The following is a 25,407-nucleotide window of genomic DNA, read 5'->3' as shown; positions in this document are numbered from 1 at the left end:
ATTTTCTTTTTCCATGATGTCTTTTCCTGACTTTGGTATCAGGGTTATACTGCCTTCGTAAAACTAAACTAGTTTGGTAATATTCTTTCCTTTTCTATGTTCTGAAATAGCTCGAGTAGTTTTGTGGGTTAGTATTGCTGTTAGCTCTTCTGTGAATGTTTGGTAGAATTCTCCAGTGATGCCATTTGGGCCAGGACTTTTTTTGTTGTTGTTGTGGGTCGTTTTAGTTTTTCTACCTCAGTATGTGTTAGTTTAGGTAGCTAGTGTGTTTCTAGAAATTTGTTCATTTCCTCTAGGTTTTCGAATTTGTTGAAGTACAATTTTTCATACTATTGTGTTATCTTTTTTTATTTCAGTTGGGTCTGTTGTGATGTTGCCTGTCTTATTTCTTATTCGGGTTATTTGCTTCCTTCCTCTTTTTTTTTTTTTTTTTGTAATTGTGGACAATGTCAATTGTGTTGATCTTTTCAGAGCATCAAATTTTGGTCTTGTTGATTCTTTCCATTGTTTTTCTATTCTCTGTGCCATTTATTTCTGCGCTAATCTTTATTATTGCCTTTCTTCTGGTGTCTGAGGGCTTGTTTTGTTGCTCTTTTTCTGTTTGTTTGAATTATAGTGTTAATGTTTTGATTTGGGCCCTTCTTTTTTGATGTGTGCATTTACTGCTGAAAATTGACCTCTAACACTGCTTTTGGTGTGTCCCAAAGGTTTTGGTAAGATGTGCTTTCATTCTTGTTTGATTTTGTTAATTTTTTTATTCCATCCTTGATTTCTTCTATTGCCCAGTAGTTTTTAATCGTGATATTCAGTGTCCATGTATTTGATTTTTTTCTTTGCTGTTTCTGTTATTAATTTCTACTTTTATGGCATTATGATCAGAGAAGATTCTTTGTATTATTTCAATGTTTTGGATTTTGTTAAGGCTTGCGTTGTGGAGTAAAATGTAGTCTATTCTGGAGAATGTTCCATGTGCATTGGAAAAGAATGAATACTTTGCTGCTGTTGGGTGGAGTGTTCTGTATATGTCTGTGAGGTCGAGTTGGTGGCCTGTTTCATTTAGATCTTCTGTATCTTTACTGAGTTTCTTTCTAGATGTTCTGTTCTTCACCAAAAGTGGTGTGTTAAAGTCTGCCAATATTACTGTGAAACTGTCTGTTTCTCTTTTCAGTGTTTTTAGAGTTTGTTTTATGTATTTTGGAGTCCTGTCATTGGGTGCGTATGTATTTATTATGGTCATGTTCTCCTAGTGTATTGATCCTATATCATTATATAGTATTTGTCCTTCCTTATCCTTTATGATGAATTTTGCTATAAAGTCTATTTTATCAGAGGTTAATACTGTCACTTCTGCTATTTTTTGGTTATTGTTTACTTGAAATTTTTTTTCCATCCTTTAAATTTTAGTTTATGTCTCTGCATCTGTCATGGATTGACTTTTGTCCCCCCAAAAAAGTGTGTATCAATTTAGCTGGGCCTTGATTCCTGGCATTTTGTGATTTTCCTATATGTTGTAAATTGTGCCTCTATGATGTTAATGAGGGAAGATGGGCGGCTGTTGTGTTAGTGAGGCAGGACTCAATCTATAAGATTGGATTGTGTCTTGAGGCAATCTCTTGAGATATAAAAGAGAGAAGAGAGCAGAGAGCCAGGGGGACCTCATACCACCAAGAAAACAGTGCCGGGAGCAGAGTGGTCTTTTGGACCTGGAGTCCCTGTGTGGAGAAGATCCTAGTCAGGAGGAAGATTGATGAGACGGCTGACAGAGAGAGAAAGCCTTCCCTTGGAACTGACACCCTTTGGACTTTTAGCCTACTTTACTGTAAGGAAATAAACTTCTCTTTGTTAAAGCCATCCACTTGCGGTATTTCTGTTATAGCACCACTAGATGACTAAGGCAGCGTCTAAGGTGTGTCTCTTGTAGACAGCATATAGATGGATCATGTTTTTTAATCCATTCTGTCAGTGTCTCTTTACTGGTGCATTTAGGCCATTTATTTTTAGTGTAATTATCAATAAGTATGAGTTCACTGCCATTGTTTTGATGTATTTATTTATAATCGTGATGTTGACATTTTCTCTGTTCTGATTAATTTCTGTTCTGAGTTGTTTTGTGTTTATGTATTTTCTTTTCATCTCTCTCATTATTGTTGATTTTGTGTCTGCTGAGTATTTATGCTTTTCTTCTCTTTTAGTTGATAGATAGGTTTGTAAGTTTCCTTTGTGGTTACCTTGAAATTTACCTTTATTTTTCTAAGTTTAAACCAGTGTTTTAGTTCTCGATATCACCTTGACTTCCTCTCCATATGGAAGTTCTATGGCTATACCATTTGTTCCCTCTTTTTTGTTTTGATGTTGTTGTCATTTACATATTGATGTCTCTGGTTCCCGATTTTCAATCTTTTAGCTTTGATTTGTTTTTGTGACTTTCCTATCTTGGTTGATCTTTTCTGTGTCCTAGTCTTGGGTTGTTTTCTGATGTTGTTGGTTCTCTAACCAGAAAAAAAAAAAAACAGAGGACTTCCTTTAATATTTGTTGTAGTTTTGGTCTGGTTTTTACAAGTTCCTTTTATTTCTGTTTATCTGGAAATGACCTAATTTTGCCAAAGTATTTGAGAGATAGAAACCCTGGTGGCGTAGTGGTTAAGAGTTATGGCTGCTAACCAAAAGGTTGGCAGTTGGAATCCACCACGCACTCCTTGGAAACCCTATGGGACAATTCTAGTCTGTCCAGTAGGGTCACTCTGAGTTGGGATCGACTCAGTGGCAATGGGTTTGGTGTTTTTTGTTATTTGAGAGACAATTTTGCTGGTTATATAATTCTTGGTTGGCAATTTTTTTTCCTTCAAGACTGTATGTGTCATCCCATTGTCTTCTTGCCCACATGGTTTCTGCTGAGTCACCTGAGCTTAGTCTTATTGGTTCTCCTTTGTAGGTGACTTTTCATTTATCTTTAGCTGCTCTCAGGATGTCTTCAGTTTTGGCAAAATTGGTTATGTCTTGATGGCTTTCTTTTGGGATCTATCCTGTATGGGGTTCGTTGAGCTTCTTGAATAGTTATCTTCTCATGTTCCATGATATTAGGGATTTTTTTCACAGCAAATCTTCAACGATTCTCTCTGTGTTTTCTGTTATCCTACCTGTTCTGGTACTCTGATCACGAGTAGGTTTTTCTCATGATAGTATCCCACAAAACTCTTACACTTTTTTCACTATTCTGATTTTTCCTCAAACAAATCGGTGTCAAGGGATTTATCTTCAATCTCACTAATTCTGACTTCCATTATCTCAATTCTGCTCCTATGACCTTCTACTGAGTTGTCTAAGTCTGAAATTTTATTATTAATCTTTTGGCTTTCTGGTTGCTGTTTCTGTGTGGTTTCTAGCAGCCCATTTATTCTGTCATTTTGTTCTTGTATTGTTTTTCTTAATTTTTCTGTTGCTTTGTCTGTGAGTTCCTTTGTTTGGTCTGAGTATTGCCTGATCTCCTTCCTGATCTTTTGGAGAACTCTGTATATTAGTTTTGAATTCTTTATCAGGTAATTCCATTGCCTTATCTTCCTCTGGAGTTTTCTGGCTCTTTATTTTGGTCACTTGCTATGGCCATCTTGTCTTGCTTCTTTATGTGATTTGAGTTTGACCGTTGTCTCTGAGAAATCAATAACTCATTATATTTATTTATGGTATTTTTGTTTACTGCATCCTGTATTTTTGTTTTGTTTGATATATTCAAGTAGGCTGGGCGTGTGTGTTACTCTGGTTGTTGGTGTTATTGAAGTTCTCACCTCTCTGTCTCCAGGGGGTCAGAGCAGCAACTAGGCATGTGTGCCTGGAAGCCTGTTCACTGTTCCTGCGTGGGTGCAGTTTTTCAGGGTGCAGGTGAATGGGTGTCAGTCACTGTGTGGTATGGAGACACTCACCTAGAGTCCTAGGTGGGTAGGGCTGCATGGATGTGTTCGGAGCAGGCACAGGTCTCTGGTTGCAATGGGGGTGATGTGTGGGCAAGGAGGAGGCTGTTGGCTGCCCCCAGGTGCCCAGATGGAAAGCATGTCCCTGTATGCTACAGTGCATAGTGGGAAGGATAGTGCAGCTGGTCTTTGAGCACCTGGTACCATTGGTTGGAGGGATTGGCAAGCAGCATTAATTCCGAGGCCCCTAGATGAAGGGGGTGGTACCGCTGGCCCTCAGGCCATCAGTGTAGGTCGGCGAGGTCCTTTCTTAGGGGGTGGAGTTGTGTCGAATGCCACAAATCTGCAGCTCTCTTGGCTGATGCTGGTGAAAATGGGCGTCAGGTGGATGCCCAGCCCATTTTGTGCTAATGAGGGTGTGCAGTGCTCTATTGGTCTGCATGGCACTGGGGCAGGGGTGAAGGGTGGGGTGAAGTGTACTGCAAGTCTGTGGACTCCCTATGCCAGTGACTGGGCAAAGAGGTGGGCATCTCTGGACCTGCCATGAGCTCCCAGCTCAGAGAGCATGGCATTGTTGAATGCCGTGAGAATGGTGTCACAGCAGGGTGGGAGATGTGTGAGGGGAAGGAAGTGCTCCTTGGTCGTGGGGCTCTGGCAGGAGGGAGAGTTATGGTGTCAGCATATGTAGTGGGTTGGGAGCTTGCAGTCAACTTTGGCAGGTCTGGTGTCACTCCTGTTTGGTTGTGGAGGTGTGTGCAGATTTGCTGCTGCTTAACTGCACCAGATGGGGTGGGTTTCAGCTTGGGATGTTGCTGCCTGCCTCAGCCTATGTGTGCTGTACAAATTTAGCTAGCAGGTTGCTGGTGATCCCACAAATCTGTATTTCCCTGTTTCTGCTATTTTTCAATTGTCTCTTCTTCCACCTAATGATCGGTCCAATTCTTCAGCTTTGTGTTTGATGACTAGGGCTCCTAGATTGTCATATGTAATCAATTCACTTTTTTTTTTTTGGCCTTTGTTGTAAGGGGGAACAATACAAAGTGTCTGACTATTCCACCATCTTGGCCCTGCCTCCCAGAAATTTATTTTAATAATATATATGCCTTAAAAAAATTTTTATTGTGCTTTAGGTGAAAATAATAATACATTTGTAATTCAGTATTCCAGAATATTATAATTTCACCATGTGATCAATCTAAAATTACTAATGAGATGTTTTACTTTTTTTTTCGTACTGTCTTTGAGGAAATTTGGTGTGTATTTTACACTTACAGCACAGCACACTTTGGACTAGCCATATTTCAGGTGCTCAAGAGTCATATTAGCTTATAGCTACGTATTGGTTAGCACAGCTCTAGGGCTTGCTCTTCTGTCATTTTTTGTGAAGTGGCAGTTTGTTTTGTGAGGTCTCCTGGCCCTATTTCCCTCTTCTACTTTTTTAGACTTTCTTTTTCCTTGGTCTCTATTGCCCCTGTCCTGCTCAATTTGAATTCTGTGCCAGCGTTTTCTTCTCAGTGTGGGGTTTGTTATGGAAGGAAGCTTCGGCTGTTCATTTGGAATATTCATGAGGTCCAAACATCTCCACTTCTTCCGACCCTTGAACTCATTCGCTATTGGAAATGAAACCCAGTTTGACTTGCTAGGTTTTTAAGTGAATGTTGTTACTGCTGCGAGTGTGCTCTGACTTGATTGGACCATTGCGATCCGTAGAATTTTTATTGACTGATTTTTCTGAGTAGATCATCAGGCCTTTCTTCCTAGTCTGTCTTAGTCTGGAAACTCCACTGAAACCTGTTCAGTATCACAGCAACAATCAAGCCTCTAAGACAGATAGGTGGTGACTGTACCTGAGGTGCATTGGCACGGAACGAAAGGTGAGAATTCTACGGCTGAACCACCACTGTCCTTTTAAGTGAATACTTGTTGGTTATTTTGAGTTTTAAACTCCTTTGAGGGCAGTTGCTTCTCTCTGCTTTCTCCAGTGCAGATGCTGGTAATGTGTAGCTCTTCTAACACTCCATTGTTTGTCTCCACTCACTCGTATTTTAGAGTTCTTGAGAATATCTTGTTCCCCAATTTTTGGTGGATGTTTTCCATGGGTTTTAGATTTTGCTATCATAGTTTCTCTGTGTGCTTTTATGGGGGAAATTATAGGGAATTCATTCCCAAGCTTGCTTTATTTACATTCTCATTTTGCTGGAGATTGCTCTTCTAGTAGCTTCTTAAGAAGAGAAAAATGAGAGGTGAACTTTTAGCCCTGGCTTTTCTGACATGTCTCTTATTTTATTCTCACAATTAATATTTTTTCTAATTACAGAATTTTGGTTAAAAACTGTCTTCTTTTGGAATTTTGAGGGCATTGCTTCACTGTCTTGTAGTAACCAATATATTTGTTGAGAAGTACAACAGCAACTTTGATCATAATGTCTATTTATTTGATCCTGCTTTCTCTTTGGCAGAATTTAGGACCTTCCTTTTGTCTTTTTTTTTTTTGAAATTGTACTGTAATTTAAAAAAAATGTGCTTTAGATGAAAGTTTACAGAGCAAATTAGTTTCTCTTTCAACACCTAATACACAAATTGTTTTTTGACATTGGTTGCAATCCCTGTGATGTGTCAATATTCACCCCTTCCACACCCCAATTCACCATTTCTGCTTGTCCATTTTTCCTGTCCCTTCCTACCTTCTCGTCTTTGCGTTTGGGCAGGTGTTGCCCATTTGGGTGCATGCACATGATTGAACTATGAAGCACGTTCCTTATATGTGTTATTGTTTGTTTTATAGACCTGTGTAATCTTTGGCTGAAAGGTGACCTTCAGGAGTGACTTCAGTTCTCAGTTAAAAGGTACCTCAGGGCCATAGTCCTCGTGGGTTCCCCCAGTCTCTGTCAGACCAGTAAGTCTTATCTTTTTTGATGATTTTGAGTTTTGTTCCACATTTTTTCTCCTGTTTTGTCCAGGATCCTCTACTGTGATCCCTGTCAGAGTGATCGGTGGTGGTAGCCGGGCACCCTCTAGTTCTGGGCTCAGGCTGGTGGAAGCTGTGGTACTTGTGGTCCATTGGACTAATATTTCCTTTGTGTCTTTGGTTTTCTTCATTCTCCTTTGCTTCAGATGGGGTGGGACCAGTCGATGTGTCTTAGATGGCTGTAATTTGTTTTGAGGTGGGCCTTTTGTTCTTCTCATTCTTTTATTGTGCTGGTGCTCTCTTTGTGACAATGTGCAAAATTTCAAATCAGTGGAAGTTTATAAATTTATGATATATCTGTCATAATTCATGTTTAGAGTTCCAACATAACAGTGAATAATTCTAAGATTAGCAGTCTAGTGAAGTAATACAGATGGAATCAGTTCATTTTTACATTGCTTATTTAATAAATAGTTCTTAAGCACTTACACCTACCACACATCTGTCAGTTTGTCATACTGTGGTGGCTTGCATGTTTCTGTGATGCTGGAAGCTATGCCACTGGTATTTCAAATACGAGCAAGGTCACCCTTGGTGGACAGGTTTTAGTGAGCTTCCAAACTAAGACAGACTAGGAAAAAGGATCCGGTGGTCTGCTTCTGAGAAATTGACCAGTGAAAACCTTATGAATAGCAGCAGAACATTGATATAGTGCCAGAAGATGCGCCTCTCAGGTTCGAAGGTACTCAAAATATGATTGGAGAAGCGGTGCCTCCTCAAAGTAGAATTGATCTTAATGATATGGATGGAATAAAGCTTCTGGGACCTTCATCTTTTGATGTGGCACGACTCAAAATGAGAAGAAACAGCTGGAAATATCCATGAATAAATGGAACATGGAATGTACGAAGTATGAATCTAGGAAAGTTGGAAATCATAAAAAATGACATGGAACACATAGAGCTCGATATCCTAGGCATTCGCGAACTGAAATGTAGTGCTATTGGCCATTTTGAATCAGACAATCATATGGTCCACTATGCCAGGAATGACAAATTGAAGAGGAATGGCATTGCATTTGTCATTAAAAAGAGCATTTCGAGATCTATCCTGAAGTACAACATGGTCGGTGATAGGATAATATCGATACACCTATAAGGAAGACCAGTTAACACAAATATTATTCAATTTTACACACCAACCACTAATGCCAAAGAAGAGGGAATTGAAGATTTTAACCAACTTCTGCAGTCTGAAAATGATCAAACATGCAATCAAGATGCATTGATAATTACTGGTGACTGGAATGTGAAAGGTGGAAACAAAGAAGGATCAGTAGTTGGAAAATATGGCCTTGGTGATAACAACGACACTGGAGATCACATGTTAGAATTTTGCATGACTATTGACCTCCTCATTGTAAATGCTTTTTTTTAAATAACATAAACGGCGACTATACACGTGGACCTTGCCATATGGAGCACACAGGAATCAAATCAACTACATCTGTGGAAAGAGATGAGGAGAAGCTCAATATCATCAGTCAGAACAAGGCTAGTGGCCTACTGCAGAACAGACCATCAATTGCTTGTGTGCAAGTTCAAACTGAAGCTGAAGAAAACTAGAACAAGTCCACAAGAGTGAAAGTATGACCTTGTGTAAATCCCACCTGAATTTAGAGACCATCTCAAGAATAGATTTGATGCATTGAACATTAATGACCGAAGTCCAGAGGAGTTGTGGGATGACATAAAGGACATCATACATGAAGAGAGCAAAACGTCATTAAGAAGATGGGAAAGAAAGAAAAGACTAAAATGGATGTGTGAAGAAACTCTGAAGCTTGTTCTTGAATGTAGAGTAGTTAAAGCAAATGGAAGAAATGATAAAGTAAAAGAGCTGAACAGAAGATTTCAAAGGGTGGCTAGAGAAGACAAAGTAAAGTATTATAATGAAATGTGCAAAGACCTGGAATTAGAGAACCAAAAGGGAAGAGAACACTTGGAATTTCTCAAGCCGAATGAACTGAAGAGAACATTCAAGCCCCAAGTTGCAGTTCTGAAGGATTTCTTGGGCAAAATAGTGAATGATGCAGGAAGCATCTAAAGAAGATGGAAAGACACAGAGACACTGTACCAAGAGGAATTGGTCAACACTCATCCATTTCAGGAGGTAGCATATGATCAAGAAATGACGATATTGAAGAAAGAAGTCCAAGCTGCCCTGAAGGCATTGGTGAAAAACAGGCTATAGCCATTGATAGAATACCAGTTGATATATTTCAGCAAATGGATGCACCACAGGAGGTGCTAATTCGTCTGTGCCAAGGAATTTGGAGGACAGTTACTTGACCAACTGACTGGCAGAGATCCATATTTGTGCCCATTTCAAAGAAAGATGATCCAACAGAATGTGAAATTTATTGAACAGTATCATTAATATCACTCACAAGCAAAATTTTGCTGAAGATCATTCAAAAACAGTTGCAGCAGTACAGCGACAGGGAACTGCCAGAAATTCAAGCCGAATTCAGAAGAAGACGTGGAATGAGGGATATCATTGCTGATGGATGGATATCGTCATTGATGAAGTGTGGCTGAAAGCAGATAATACCAGAAAGATGTTTACCTGTGTTTTATTGACTATTCAAAGGCATTTGACTGTGTGGATCACAACAAATTTGGATAACATTTGAAGAATGGGAATTCCACTTAATTGTGCTCATGCTGAATCTGTACATAGACCAAGAGGCAGTTGTTCGAACAGGACAAAGGGATACTGCATGGTTTAAAGTCAGGAAGGGTGTGCGTCAGGATTGTATCCTTTCACTATACTTATCCAGTCTATGCTGGCAAGTAATCTGAGAAGCTGAGTTATATGAGGAAGAACGCAACACCAGGATTGGAGGAAGGCTCATTAACATACTGTGATATGCAGATGACACAATATTGCTTGCTGAAGGCAAAGAGGACTTGAAGCACTTACCGATAAAGGTCAAAGATTACAGCCGACAGTATGGCTTACACCTCAACATAAAGAAAACAAAAATCCTCACAACGGGACCAATAAGTAACATCATGAGAAAAGACTGAAGTTGTAAAAGATTTCATATTACTTGGATCCACAATCAATGCCCATGGAAGCAGCCATCAAGAAATCGAATGATGTATTGCATTGGGCAAATGTGTTGCAAAAGACCTTCTTTAAAGTGTTAAAAAGTGAAGATGTCACTTGGAGGACTAACGTGTACCTGACCCAAGCCATGGTATTTTAAACTGCCTCATGTACATGGTACATGTGAAAGCTGGACAATGAATAAGGGAGACTGAAGAAGAATTGATGCCAGTTGAATTATGGTGTTGGTGAAGAATATTGAGTACACAGTGGGCTGCCAGAAGGACAAACAAGTCTGTCTTGGAAGAAATGCAGCCAGGGTGCTCCTTGGAAGCGAGGATGGCAAGACGTCATCTTATGTACTGTGGACATGTTATCAGGAGGGACCAGTCCCTGAGAAGAACATCATACTTGGTGAAGTAGAGGGACAGTGAAAAACAGGAAGGGCCTCAATGAGACAAATCGACACAGTAGCTACAGCAATGGGCTCAAAAGTAGCAAGGATTGTGAGGATGGTGTTACCGCAGTTTCAGGAGTTGGAGCCTCCTGCTGTAAACAGCCAGCTCTTGAGACAGGGGTGAGGTGGGTAGCAAGAGCTTTATTAATATATCAATATATGGAGACGGGGGAACAGGGATATGGAGACAGAGGAGAATGATCTCCTCCTAAATCTGTCTGTCTCAAGAAACTGGAGGCCACCTGGGGTTTTTTAGGGAAAAGGTTTTAGGAACTTGTGGAATGTCCATTTTCTTTCTGTGTGGTTTCGATGGTCACGTTTCAAACACGTTGGTCTTTTCCTGCCATTATCCCATCAGCCCAGGGGGTGACTGGCGCCATCCTGGTGAGCATCACCCTGTTTGACAGGCTTAGATCAATATCACTTGTTTTTTCATGGTCCTAGGGGAAATATTCATTAATTTTTATTTCCAAGGAGTGCCTGGTGGATTCAAACTACCATCCTTTTGATTAGCAGCGGTAGCATTTAACCACTATGCGTAGTGGTTAAGTGCTACGGCTGCTAACCGAAAGTCGGCGGTTTGAAACCGCCAGGCGCTTCTTGGAAACTCTATGGGGCAGTACTACCTCTGTCCTATAGGGTCGCCATGAGTCGGAATCGACTTGACCGCACCGGGTGTGGTTTCGGGCTTACCACCAGGGTTTCCAACAAGCACTTACTGTGAATAAAATACTCTTTCTGTTGAGTTAACAGCCCTGATGTACAGACTGTCTTAATCTCATTTTTGGTGAAGGCTCCATGAAAACGAAGTGGATTTTAACTCACTAATAGGTTTATCTCATTCTCTTCAGATATAGATGTCAATTGTATTTCTCCAAATTTCTTAGCGTCTGAGCCCTGACTCATTCAGATGACAAAGCTGGCAACTTGTGACCATCTAGAAGGAAATGAATACATCAGTTGGTTTACAGAAGTGGAAGTTGCATAAAATACAGAGATATGGGTTTGAGTTTCATCTGCACCACTTATAACTATTGTTTGGTCTTAGACAAGTTATTTAATCTATCTAACTTTTGGTTTCTTCAACTGTAAAATGAGAATAATACTTATTTTTCAGGATTATTTTTAAGTTAAAGTAATGACTATAAAATCATTTTGTTAATTGCAAAGTGCTATGTAAATTTCCTCTTTCTTCTTTGCTTCTTTCTTTTTCTGTCATTGAATTAAAGATGCCTACTAATGATAATGGAGCCCTGGTGGCAGAGTGGTTAAGAGCTATGGCTGCTAACCAAAAGGTAGGTGGTACGAATCCAACAGCTGCTCCTTGGAAACCCTCTGGGGCAGTTCCACTCTGTCTTATGGGATCAGTATGAATTGACTTGACAGCAACGGTTTAAAAAAGTTTTTTTTTTAATTAATGATACTATTTTTTTGTATTGTTGTTTTGGAAGCAGCTGGAAGTGTAGGCAGAAACAGAAATCATTGGTATCCATCCACTTAACCTCCACTTAAACATTCCATGAGTTTATCCTCTTTCATTGCTAGAAAATTATTTATGCAAGCACTTTGAGATAAGGTTATGCTGGCAATATCAACCTGTTTTGGTCTATGAACAACTAAAATTTGATTGAAATTGAAATATTCAAATGATATATCTGATTGGTTTCTAATAAGAGAACATTGCTTTATTAACTTTTCGTGAGAAAAAAATCTTTGGCTTGTTATGTTTTTTATTCTTTAAGAAATACATGCCCATAAAATATCAAATACTATAACAGCTTTAAGGTAAACATGAATTGCCCTGTTTACTCCATTGTTATTTTTATATATCCAGAGAAAGCTATTTTTAACAGTTTGATTATATTTTTCCCTACAATTTTTATAAGCTTTTGTTTCTACACAAATTGACTAAAATATATATAATTCTGTAATTTAACTTCTTCACTTAGCAATACATTGTGCAACTTATTGTAAGTGGTCCTATTAACAAGGCTACAGGAGATGAAGTGGCTGCGAGGGAAAGGACAATTCAAGGACTGCTGAGTAAAAGAGTGCTTCTTATGGCACTGGACAGCCTAAAGAGAGAATGACAAGCTCAAAGTCCTGAACTCTTGGCTCCAGGTAAAACCTGACAATCAGATTTTCGATCTTCTATCTATGTGAGAATCTTTTATTGCTTGTAGCTGCAAGCTGAAGCCAAAACCAAACTCAAAATTTGATTCTACAGGTTAGAATATTACAAACCCAGTCGAATTCAAGCTTTACTAGATCGTTTAAGTAACAACTAGAGGCCTGATCGTGATAAAATGTGACCTCAAGAACTTAGAGAAGTGGCAGTTGCATAAAATACGGAGGATTCAGTCCAAAGCACCCGCCCGGCAAACATTCAAAGCTCGTAAGTTTCGTTTCATTTGCCCACAAAGGAAGTAGGCATTGTGAGGGCCTGACTCCACCCTGTGGTTAAATAACTTGTCCAAGGTCACAAAGCCAAAAAACGACAGGTTTTCATGCCAAGGTAATCTGTCTCCAGGAGCCCTGGTGGTGCAACAGTTAAGTACTTGGCTGCTAACTGAAAGGTTGGCCATTGGAACCCACCCAGTGGCTCCACAGGAGAAAGAACTGGCAATCTGCTTCTTAAAGATTGCAGCCAAGAAGAGCCGGTGGGGCAGTTCCACTGCGTCACATGGGGCTGCTATGAGTCAGAAATCAACTCCACACCACTCCACGACAACAATCTGTCTCCTTTAAAATCCAGGCCCCTGACCACTACTCTTTACTGCTCATTGATAATCTATTATGAGTGGGGTTGGGAGGTCAGTATAAATAATAAGTATATTCTCCATTCAAATATTTATTTACCTATTAATATCTGAAAGAAGTATCATTCTGTACCTAATTTTCTGTCAGCTGTAGCTGCTGTCTTTCTGCGTTCCCAGGAAACTTTGGTTGGAATTCAGATTTAGACTCTGTAGATGAAATTTCACTGGCTCATTTTCATTTATTTATTCCTTTTTAAGTGCTTCTGTCACCAGGAAGTCTGAGCAGTATGTCCTACAGTTGTGCTGGAGTTGCTCGCGGGAGCACGCCCTCTACTGGTCGCATGCTGATATGCAGCCAGATGCAGCATCCACGCAAAGTGCTTCTATGACATTTCTTTCCTATTGTAAGTGCAATGGCAGAACAGATAATAAGAACAAAGAAAATATTGAAGAACAAACAAAAACATCCATAGTGGCTCTTCATTCACTGTATTTTTTAATTGAAGGTATGACACTATTCTTAGATTTATGAGGCGGAATGTAAAATCACAGTGGACAATTTGACTCCTGGCTCAGATGCAGGCAACTCAATAATGACAGTTATGCTTTGTTTTTTTAAATATTCACCCCCATATCTTGACATCTTTCAAAAGGGGGCTGAAAACGGCAATTCTGTAAAATTTTTGAAATAGATGCTAGACCATAAAGCTGTTGTGAAAACCATCACAAACAAGCCTATATACCCTCCAGGGCTTAAGGACTTACAAGAAAATATAACTCTCTTCCTTTCTCTTTCTTTCTCAAGAGAATGTGTCTGAGGAGTGCTTCAGCATGAGTTCTATAGTCACAAAACATATTACTGTCTTCATGTACAGTTAAGGGAGAAATAACAGACATAAAAAAATAGGTAGAAAAAAATAACTAAACATGAGCAAAGGGCAACATAATTTTAGCTAGTTGGATCATTAAAACAAGATAGTAAGCTACCGTATTTACCGGCATCTGTGCTACACAATCCCTAGGGTTCATTTTCTCAGGCCATAGGGTCTATGTACCAGAGTACAATTTGTCTTTACCCCTGCTTACTTGGCCGTCTTATATTGTGTCTGACTCCAAGCAAGAAATGAGATTTTCTGCAACTATGACAAAGTACATAATGAATACTGAAGTCATGCAGTTAGGAAAAATCCAAACGAGTAAAAGAAAGAAAACACCCAAGTTACTGACTTCTAGTCTCTCTTTGCTGAAAGCACTATTGATTCAACAAGTATTTAATGAGCATCTACTATTTAGAAAGGTGTTTGTCAAGTTCTGTGTGTAGATAAAAATTAAGACACGGGTCTCACACCCAAAGAGCTTACAAACTAGTAAGGGAGAGAATTTCATTAGCAAGCCAAACAAAACAAAGGAGATCATCTTTCCAACTTGGAGGATAGGTAAGCGTTTCATCACATGTTATTTGAGCTAACCTTTCACGAAGAGAATTTCAACAAGCAGGTATAGAAAAGAAGGTATTCCAGGCAAGGTTGTTTTTTAGCAAGCATTCAATGTATGGTGTTTGAAGAATGACCAGTACTCTGGAGCATACTTTGAGTGAAAGAGAGAACTAAAAGTTGAGGATGGTATGGTACCTTTGGACTTTATTCTCTAAGCAAGAGAGAACCAATTCAAGCAATGAGTAGGAAAGTGAGGGGTATGAGCAGAGCTTAGCTTTAGGCAGATCATTCTGGTGGGAACACATAAACTGGATTAAAACAAAGAAAGCTAGAGGCAAGCAGACAGCTAGAAGTTTATCAGAATGGAGGAAATAAGGAGTAATAAAGGCTTACAGTACAGCATCAGAGGCAGGTATCAATGCATAATTGAAGGAGTTGAGCTAGAAAAGTGATTCTCCATATTTTTCCCCAACCAAAAACCTGAGGTTTAGGATACACTCCTATCTATGATAGTGCCTTACAACCTCAGCAATTGTAAGAAATTACTTATTTTGCTAGGGAAGTCACCTTAGCCCCATACAAGGGAAGTAAAAGGGGGGAGGGGGGGCGGTATATCAGACTCTCTAGAGAAATCAGTGTGTTATTTTAAAAGATTTAAAATATATATATATATACATACATATATATATATCCATGGTATTCTTATCTATCTCCTGTGACAGTCACTGAATGAGAACTCTAAGATCCTTTCTGGCTTTCAAAGACTTTGACTCTGACTTTAGTTCTATCTCTTACACTGATCCTCTTTATTTATGCAATTCTGGGATATGGGAAGCAGCCGAGATCATGAAGATGAGTTGAAGCAAATGAAATAAACCATACCAGCAAATAAATAATGAACAAAAATTATCTCTAGTAATTAGGCGCTCTCTGGGTTTGGAACCCTGAACACAGAGATCTAGTCTCAACTTCTTAAAAGCTGCTTCTTGAAAAGGAATAGTAAATACGAAATACCCTTTTACTACCTACTGGCCCATTTGCATCGGGTAAATTAAATAAAAAAGGTAATCAGATAAGCAAATTAAAAGGTAAAAGAGACACCACCTTTTTCTGTATTTTTAATTACCATTATTGCACGAATACAGCATACACTTTATATACATACATCTTAAACTTCATTTTCAATTTTTTCAGCAATTCAAATACATAATATATTATCATCTTAAGAATACAAACAAAGAACACAACATGAAGATTGAGAAAATAGGCTCCCAGTAGTTAGTCACTAGTGATTCTGCAGAATTTCTTCTTAGTGTTTTCTATTGGAATTTAAAAATGTCCTGCCATGGCTCTGCAAGAATAGAGCTGCCTAGAAGGGGAGGCAATGAAAAAATAATGGACCCAAAGTTAGAAAAGACATCAGAAAATCCAGGAGACAGGATATATTTGGAAACTATATAGAACTCCCTTCAACCAGAGTGTACACATCCAAATAAATAAATGCAAGGGAAAAAATTCCATCTTCCCATTTCATCCTCAAAATTGCCCGTTAACAAATGAAACAGATAGTACCCATTCATCTGAGAAGGGGAACTCTTTTCACAGCTTCATATAAGGAATGGTGGGACACAGGGAAAGAAACGTGGTAGGAGAGCAACTTGCTTTTGAGATGCCCTGGGTGATAAGTATCAAAGCCTTCACTTGGTCAGACTTGTCACAGCTAAAGCTATGACTCTCCAATCTCCTTCATAAATGGCAATATATATAGTAGCAGCATTCTACCAAAGAGCTAAATGGATTGAAAAAGAAATGTTTATGGAAAGGGCTCATATACCCAGGCAGCAAGGCAATGTGGGTATTAAACAAGAGTTTAGTGCTTTCAACCTCTCTGCTCTACAGATGAGGTTAAAAACTCTCAACTCTTCAACTTTAGGTCAAATGGGGCAAATACAAAGTAAAGCTGTGCTTCAAAAGCAGCAACTAGGTGGAGCTGCAAGAGAACAAATACTTTTCTAGCATATAACTGGGAAAGCACAGCCCCTTGAGCCCCCTTCATCCAGGGATACCCACTGGTCAAAGATGGTGCACTATTCAACCAATAGAAAAGAATCGTGTAGGTGCTTCCAACACAGCCCTCTTATCATAGGAAGAGACTTGTAAACACACAAGAGGGTGATGGAGCTGCACCCAGCAGTGGGTGTTTACTGAACAGGATAAGCCTGAAGACTAGAGCAGAGACCCAGGGAACAGGGCTTTCTCCATACTGTCCCCTATCAAAATGCTTAATTTGTAAACACTAAGGTCAGGCTGTCCATTTTTAGTCTTGGGTTAATGGAGAAGGAAGTTTCAAGGTTTTTATCTCCCTGAAATTGTTACTAGAGCTTCACAAAGAGGCACAGTGGGGTCATGAGATGATTCAGTGAAGAATTTAAAAGATGGAGAAGAATTTTACAGACGTTAGAGGTCACTTCCACCTCAAATAGACCCTGGCCTTTTGAGCCCTGCACAGCCAGCCACAAGTATGGTAAGACCCACGACTCCCCTAACTTGGTAGTGAGCAGGGGATGACAGATATTCTCTTAGCTGTACAGCAAGTAACAACAAAGGGAAGTGACATAAACTAGCTTGAATGCAATGGAGAAGCTATGAAAAAGATTGTCCGGTAATTTTGGTTCTGGGGAGGGAAGGGGTTTCTAACTTCCCTCACGGACTGGTGCCCTCAGGTCATTTTTATTCTTCAAGTCTGTCTGTAATGTCCTGCCAATACCATTCAGAACTGGACCCAGCTGGATGGTTGTGGTGCCTGGTTTGAAACAGAGCTGCAAGACAGGAGAACAGAAAGAAAGAGCATAATATTAGCGTAACTACTCCATTCTTCACTTAATAGTTTCCAAGAAATAGCTGCCCAGAATTCACAGCAATTCCACTTACCAAGGCCTGAAATATCCCACTCATTCTTTATCCCACAGCTTTCTTGTCCCATCATCCCCAGAACTCCTACATTTCCTTCCCTAGAACTCCTGCCAAAGACTCTATTAAAAAAAAAAACAACCAAACCCATTGCCGTTGAGTCAATTCCAACTCATAGCAACCCTACAGGACAGAGCAGAACTACCCCATAAGGTTCCAAAGGAGCACCTGGTGGATTTAAACTGCCAACCTTTTGGTTAGCAGCTGTAGATCTTAACCACTATGCCACCAGGGTTTCCAAAGACTATAAGACCTGTAAATCTTTTGTTTTCCCAGGTCAAAGATTTTCCTTGACTGTGAACATACCATCTATACCCTGACTGATAACATGTTGGTTTCACTACGCCCATTACCTGGATGCAGTGCTAAAGTCTCCCCACAAGTCATTGCTTGCAGACACCGGAGCTGGTGCTGGCGTTACGACAGGAGCAGGAGAATCCAAATCTAAAAGGATATCTGAACACGAGGTAAGAGGGGAAAACATAATAAAATTCTTGGAAGTGAAAACTTATGCTCAGACAAAAACCTGTAGGCAAATGTTCACAGCAGCTTTATACATAATAGCCAAAACCAGAAACAATACAGATCTTCAATTCCAGTACATCTAAACCATGGAATCCTACTTAGCAATAAAAAGGAACAAACTATTGACAGGCGCAACAAGCTGAATTATGCTGAGTGGAAAAAGACAATCCCAAAAGGTTACATACTACATGATTCCATTTATATAACATTCTTGAAGACACAAGGTTATAGAGATGGAGAACAGATTAGTGGCTTCTAAGGATAAGGATGGGGAAAAGAGGGATGGAACTGTCCTATACTCTGACTGTGGTTGTGGATCTATGAACTTACATAGGATAAAACCGCACAGAACTAAATACGCACAAAATAACCACATACAAAATTTGTGACTTCTGAGTAGGATCAATCGATGTCAGTTTCCTGGTTGTGATATTCTACTGCAGTGTTGCAAAATGTCATCACTGAGGGAAACTGAGTAAAGTACACATAAGATCTCTTTGCAGTATTTCTTACAACTGCACGTGAATCTCAAAATAAAAATTATCTCAAAATAAAAATTTTAATAAAAAAATTAAAAATATTATGGCATCAAAAGTAAAAGGGACTTAGGTATTTAGTCTCTCCCCTGTGCATTCTGGCAATACTTAGCAAAAAAGGTAGGCAATAGCCATTTTTATCTCACAAATTCCAGAAAGACATATTAATTATCAACTCTATGAATGATCATCATTGTCTGACACATTAACTTAAAACTCCCAGATTTTAATACTTGGTTCTCTAAACTTAGGAAAATTCCCACTCCTTTCTGAGTTCTAATGTTCTCATTTTTTAAATGGGAAGCTATAAGGATATCTATTCTTTTTTCCACAGCATAGTGAGGAAGAATGAAAGTGTATTCACAAACCTAGATGTCTTCTCCTTTTCTCCCAATTGCCCTTGTGAAAAAATGGAAAGGATTAAGAAATAACATTCATTGAATGGCTACTATGTTCCAAGCACTATGCCAGGTGTTGCCACATCTTTTAACCTTCACAATCCTGAGGTAGTTTTACATCTCCATATCACCAAAAAGGAAACTGAGTGAAACTCAAAGAACTTAAGTAATGTTACCAAGTTTATTCAGATGTAAACTAGGAGAGGCATGACTGACAGGAATCAAGGTCCATCTGACTCATAGGCCTACTAGCATCTAACCATGGTGCAGTGAAGGAAACTGTCTTTCCAATACCACCCACTCTCTGCAAAAGCACCTACCAGGCGCCATGACTCTCGGTTCACCAGAAAAGCTCTGACCCTTTGCCAGAGGCTATCAGAATCACTTTGTCAGTGCCAGTGTCTCTGAGTCACACTTGAAGCGTAACAAAAACCTCAATGCTCCACTTGGCAAACAGGTGTTTCTCAATTAAAATGTAAGATGCAATTTCTCAAAGTTAGCAGTACTAGAGAGATTCACCTGCATCACTGCCTCCATGGTTGGATTTTGGAATGGGTGGTGGGGTGACATGATTGCTGATGGCAACTGAGGACGATGGTGGAGGAATAGTGACTTTGCCTCCAGGTGGGGGTGGGAGTAAGCTTAGACCCCCAGGCCCTGCAGTCCTGGGCTTAGAAGCACCTCCTTTCTTGGTTGTAATGTTCTATTAAAAAAAAAAAAAAAAGGAAGAAGAAGAAGGTCACAGGCTTATAGGAACACAAGAAAACAAAATAAAAATGAAAACAAAACATACTCACCCCAATACTCAATTTGATAGTCTGTCCTTCCTTAAAGCCCAGATCCAACTTTGGACGAGTATCCATTTCCTGAGACTCTTTGGAAATCTCAGATTCCTGCTTTACCCACCTTCAGGAAAAAAAAGTAAATTATCTTAGTTTGGATTTCCCTGACAGCAAGAGCCTGACACACAAATTTGGGTGTAGTTAGACTACTTGAGAGGGGATCCCAGAAAGCAGAGTGACAGAGTGTGACTAGTGAAGAAAGAGGGCAACTGGGGCTCAGTCTCACCTAGGGCTCTCCACACAAAACGCACATTAGACTTATCCCTTCTAGGGGAAGGCATTTATCCATCAATTCCCATTCCCCATGGTTGAGGGCTGCCCCGGGGGTGTTAATTCTCTGTCTTTCCAAGCTGTACCCCTAGGCTGGCTGAGTGGCCTTCCATAGCTTCAGAGAGTCCTAAAGCAGAAAAGAAGATATGCCTGCCCTTAACGTGGGAAACTGACAGGGCACACGACACCATCCACCACAGTTATACTAAAACTGAGTGGGCTGAGAAGATGTGGCAATAGGCACAAAACAACGTCAGCTACATAAGGTAACAAAATTAGCATATAACTCCCCACATGTCTCACATGTAGCCCTACTGTTACTACATGCCTCCCTCTGCCACCTAAAACAAGAGCAAATTCCCTAGACGCATAAACAAAAGCATCCTTTAAAACCATTATACAAGGGATCTAGAACATATTTCAGGTTATAAGGAAACATAGAGGAGATACATGGATAACGTAGGAAAACAGAAGTGATTGGGGAAATGCATATGTATAATAAACTACCTTACCAATTAAAGAAATTAGGAGGTAAAAGAGATAGTGCCTATTCACCTGAGAAGGAGCCTTTCCGTAACCATTCAATTTTGGTAAGTAAAAAGCAGCTACACTCACTTGAAGTGATCTTGCAAGGAGACATTAAAGTCAAAAGCATCACCCCGATCTGTGAAGCCAATGCCAATGAAAGCACTACGCCCTGTGAAAAAGATGAGAATGCTCAAACAGGAAATGGCCCCGAGAAAAATTCTGCTCATTGAAAACCTAACAGTTATCCTAAAAGTTACCCTAACTAGATGCAGTCTGTGAACGTGAAACACTTTCTCACAGACCAGTAGTCAGCAAACTACAGCCCATCGGCCAAATCTGCCATAGCTTGTTCTTGTTAGTAAAGTTTTATTAGGACACAGCCAGACTAATTTGTTTACATATTATCTACAGCTGCTTTTGCACTACAACAGCAGGAGCTATTTGGCTCGCAAGCCTAAAATATTTACTCTCTGGCCCTTTACAGAAAAAGTTTGCTGGTCTCTATTATAGACAATGGAGAAAAGCTTGAAAACTACTGCAGAGAGATAGATGACTAAGACAGTCCCACCAAAAACAACCACCACATATACTGAGGAGAAAAAAATGTGTTCAGTTTTTTATTAGATATACATTTTGATTTCCTTAAGTCTACCCATTAAGTGCTACGTGTCTTGAACTTGTGTTTATTATTAATAACATGCTAATCTTTTCCTTTAGCGACTGTAATAACTTTGAAGAGGAGAAAAAAATTTGTAAACTGAAGTAAGAGAAATGTAATAGGGACACACTTTCATTGATAGTTCACTATTTTTCTAACTCATCCCCTTCAAAATACCAGATCCCTTACCAGTGCCATCCTGGATCCGGATGACAAAGTACCGGCTGGAATCTGCCACTGTCTCCACAGCAATGCCAGGATACTGTTCTACTGGTGCCTGAGCAAAGAGCTCCCCTGACAGATAAGAAAAAGACGTTTTTGACCAAAGGAAGCAAAGATCTAGAACTCCAGTTCAAAAATATTTCCATTCCTGTCCCCAATGTGAAACACACTATAAAAATACACCAAAACCAATATCCTTAACATGTTAAAAGGTCAACTGCATGATTACCTGAAACTTTATCCTCAAGTTTGATATAGGCAATCTTCCCTTTTGAAGTGATTCGTAGGCGACCAGTCCAATCCGGCTGGTCTAATTTCCAGTCAGATGCCCTAGGAAAACAGGAAGCCTCAGTCCTTAGATCCATATCATTAATATACTAAAGCCCATCCAGAATCATCTGCAATATTTCTTCTTCCCTTTCCTGAACTGCTTATTCTTTCTATCAATGAAAATAATCAACAAGATTACACAGATGCCTTGTGTTACATAAGGTTCAAAATAAGTACTAAACTACAGGATTTTGGAGTCTAGTAAGTATCAATAAAAACATGTAAAAATTCAAATCAAAGCATTAAAAATATTAATATGTCTTATTATGATGCTATTTTCATATGTAGATAATAATCCATATAACAGTACTTTACTGATCAGGTAACAACAAAGTCTACTAACTGAAATATCCTGGATAACAGAAGCCTTCCTAAATCCCTAAACATATCACTATTGTTCTTTTAATATATACAGAGTGTTTACTATGTCACAGGCACTGCTCTAGGCGCTTGGGATACAACAGTAAACAAAACAAAGATTCCTGCTCTCCAGAGGCTTAAGTTTTAATAGAAGAAACACAACAAAAAAGAAACATAATAAATAAGTAAAATATGTAATACCTTAGACAGTGAAGTACTAAGGTTAAAGAAAAAAAAGGAAAGGCAGGTAAGGGGCGACTGGGGGATCAGTGGGAGAGTGAACAGGTTGCAGCATTCGAGAGAGTGGTCAGATAGGCCTAATTAAGAAGGTGAAATGTTAGCAAAAAAAGTGAAATAAGTGAGAAAGTTACCTATGTACCTATCTGCAGAAAGAGCGTTCCAGCATAGGGAACTGCCTGTGCAAAGGTGCTAAGGTGGGAGGATGCCTGGTATGTTTGAGGAGCAGCAAGGCCCTACAGACTATTGTAAGAATGTTGGCGTTTACTCTGAATGAGAGAGGAGCTATTACAGGGTTTTAAGCAGAGGTGTGACATGATCTCCCTTATATTTAAAAAATATATATATTTTGGCTGCTACGTTGAGAAAAGTGTAGGGAGATGGGTGAAGCAGGGGATTTGTTCTAGAGACTATTGCAGTAATCTAGGAGACTGACGGCAGCAAGAGAAGTGGCTAGATTCTGGGTATTTTTAAGGTAAGGTCAGTAGGATTTTCTAATGGACTGGATGTGGGGTATAAGAAAAAGAAATAAGTCAAAGATGACTCCATCGTTTTTAGCCTCAGAGAAAGACATGTCACTAATGAGATGAGGAAGGTAGAGCTTGTCTGGGAAGAAAGATCCCATCGGTTTGGATATGCTGTTTGAGATGTTTAGTAGACATTCAAGAGGAGATGTGGAGTAACCAGCTGAATATACAAGTCTGGAGTTCAGGAAAGATTTCTGGGTGGAAGATACAAACGCCCATGGAAACATTAGAAAACACTGAATATTTATAATCTGTTACAAACGAACTTGAATGCAGTTCAAGGTATTATTGAAATATGAGGTTTTACAAAACACTGCATCTGTGATTTTGTGTTGCAGGACTGTGGGAAGGGCAGCACAAAGTAAAAGTGATTAATAACTCATCCCCTACTAACATGAGATTAATAGCTGCAGGTTAAAAAGGTAACAATGAGATATACCTGAAGAAGAGTGAGTATAACAAAACAGTAAGTGTCTTAGTCATCTAGTACTGCTATAACAGAAATACCGAAAGTGGATGTCTTTAACAAAGAGAAATTTATTGTCTTACAGTCCCTAGTAGACTAGAAGTCCAAATTCAGGGTGTCAGCTCCAGGGGAACGCTTTTTCTCTCTGTTGGCTCTGAAGGAAGGTCCTTCTCATCAATCTTCCCTTGGTCGAGGAGCTTCTCAGGCACAGGCACCCCAGGTCCCAGTGCTTCTTTCTTGATGGTATGAGGTTCCCCGCTCAGCCCACTAGCTTCCCTTTCCTTTTATCTCTTGTAAAATAAAAGGTGGGCAGGCTACACTCCAGGGAAACACCCTGTACATTGGATCAGGGATGTGACCTTAGTGAGGGTGTTATAATCCCATGCTAATCCTCTTTAACATCACAGAAGGAGGACAACCATACAATAACGGGAATCATGAGCTAACCAAGTTGACACATATTTTTGGGAGGCACAATTCAATCCATGAGATTCCACCCTTCGGCCCACCAAAATTCATGTCCTTGCTACATGTAAGACACATTCACACCATCATATCATAGCAAGTCTTCAATCAACTCCAAAAAACTCCAAAATCCAAAAATTCCTCTTCATCTGTGAAATCCAGAATACAAGTTCTCTGCTTCCAAAGTACAGTGGCAGAACAGGCACAAGCTAGACATTTCCATCACAAATGGGAGAAATTGGAGGGAAAGAAGGCATAACAGGCACCAAGTAAGTCAACAGAATGCATTACATTAGCCCTCAAGACTTTTCAAATAATCCTCTGTTCTCTGAGACCATTAACACAATGGCCCTGCCCTTCAAACTCTAGGTCCTGGCCACACTCTCCAGGTTCTGAGTGGAGGTCCCTTGGCCCTGAGCTTCAGCTCCGCCTCCTAGGCCCACTGGGACAGCAACTCTGCTCCTTCAGCTTTAGGTGCACCATTCTCCTAGTCCATCCAAGTGGCAACTCCATCCTTAGAAACACCAAAGCCCATAGCTCCACCCTTTGAAGCCCCAGAGGTTGTGGCCACACCTTTTGAGACTGAGGCAGCTTGGCTTCCTGTGTTCCTTAGCCTCTCGGCCCTCAGGCCTCATGCCCACTTCTGCCCTGCTGTGGCAAGTGTTCCAAAGCTCAGTAGCTCCACCGGTAAGTGCCTGGAGGCACCCCACTCTGCCAGGAAACCTCCTGCACATAGGCACTCGGCTCTCTCGCTCTGTGGGTCGGCTCTAGTGCTGTCTGGCGCTGGTCTCCTGGTTCTGTTGCTGCCGGTTCCCTGCTGCTGCTGCTGCCGGTCCTCTGCTGCTGTTTGTCACCATCTGTGCCTTCTCCAGTGTTAATGATTCTCTTCACTTCCTTCTGAGTCTTCTATTCATTCAGTTTCAAAACTGCTTCCACATTTTAGGTATCTGTTAGAGCAGCACCCCACTCTCTCAGTACCAAATGCCGTCTTAGTCCTCTAGTGCTGCTATAACACAAATACCACAAGTGGATGGCTTTAACAAAGAGAAATTTATTTTCTCATAGTCTAGTAGGCTAGAAGTCCAAATTCAGGGCATCAGCTCCAGGGGAAGGTTTTCTCTGTCAGATCTGGAGGAAGGTCCTTTTCGTCAATGCTCCCCTGGACTAGGAGCTTCTCTGTGCAGGAACCCTGGGTCCAAAGGATGCGCTCTGCTCCTGGGGCTTCTTTCTTGGTGGTATGAGGTCCCCACTCTCTGCTCACTGCCCTTTCCTTCGATGTCTTATAAAATAAAAGGTGGCACAGGCCACACTGCAGGGGAACGCCCCTTACATTGGATCAGGGATGTGACCTTAGTAAGGGTATTACAATCCCACCCTAATCCTTTTTAACATCACAAAATGGAAAACAATCACACAATACTGGGAATCATGGTCTAACCAAGTTGATACATATTTGGGGGGACACAATTCAATCCATGACAGTAAGCAAAGGGC

The 25,407-nt window shown here is 40.1% G+C and overlaps 1 protein-coding gene and 1 long non-coding RNA gene across 4 annotated transcripts in view; one reads left to right on the top strand and one right to left on the bottom strand.

Annotated features, from left to right (window-relative positions):
• Nucleotides 1-432: 432 nt before the first annotated feature.
• Nucleotides 433-17,926, top strand: LOC135231245 (uncharacterized). Of its 2 annotated transcripts, none has more exons than XR_010321916.1 (3): nt 433-5,779; nt 6,691-12,779; nt 17,826-17,926. It is a non-coding gene; the product is annotated as an uncharacterized LOC135231245 (long non-coding RNA). The 2 variants fall into 2 exon arrangements; XR_010321917.1 differs by lacking the exon at nt 17,826-17,926 and having other exon boundaries at nt 6,691-12,505; nt 12,612-15,696.
• The window catches only part of NECAP1 (NECAP endocytosis associated 1), a 30,386-nt gene continuing 20,662 nt past the window's right edge, over nt 15,684-25,407 (bottom strand). The window contains exons 3-10 of one of the 2 annotated variants that reach the window (XM_064284658.1): nt 21,758-21,858; nt 21,496-21,600; nt 20,736-20,817; nt 19,806-19,914; nt 19,528-19,711; nt 18,979-19,009; nt 17,903-18,005; nt 15,684-17,398 (exon numbers count right to left, since the gene is read on the bottom strand). In XM_064284658.1, coding sequence (XP_064140728.1) covers nt 17,933-18,005; nt 18,979-19,009; nt 19,528-19,711; nt 19,806-19,914; nt 20,736-20,817; nt 21,496-21,600; nt 21,758-21,858 — 685 coding nt within the window. In that variant the 3' untranslated portion in view covers nt 15,684-17,398; nt 17,903-17,932. The remainder of the gene's footprint in view (nt 17,399-17,902; nt 18,006-18,978; nt 19,010-19,527; nt 19,712-19,805; nt 19,915-20,735; nt 20,818-21,495; nt 21,601-21,757; nt 21,859-25,407) is intronic. The other variant, XM_064284657.1, reaches the window with a different exon arrangement.

The sequence above is a fragment of the Loxodonta africana genome, chromosome 4 (assembly GCF_030014295.1).
Source record: "Loxodonta africana isolate mLoxAfr1 chromosome 4, mLoxAfr1.hap2, whole genome shotgun sequence".
NCBI lineage: Eukaryota > Metazoa > Chordata > Mammalia > Proboscidea > Elephantidae > Loxodonta > Loxodonta africana.
The sequence above is the reverse complement of the archived record's forward strand: the minus strand, read 5'-3'. Positions and strand labels throughout refer to the sequence as shown.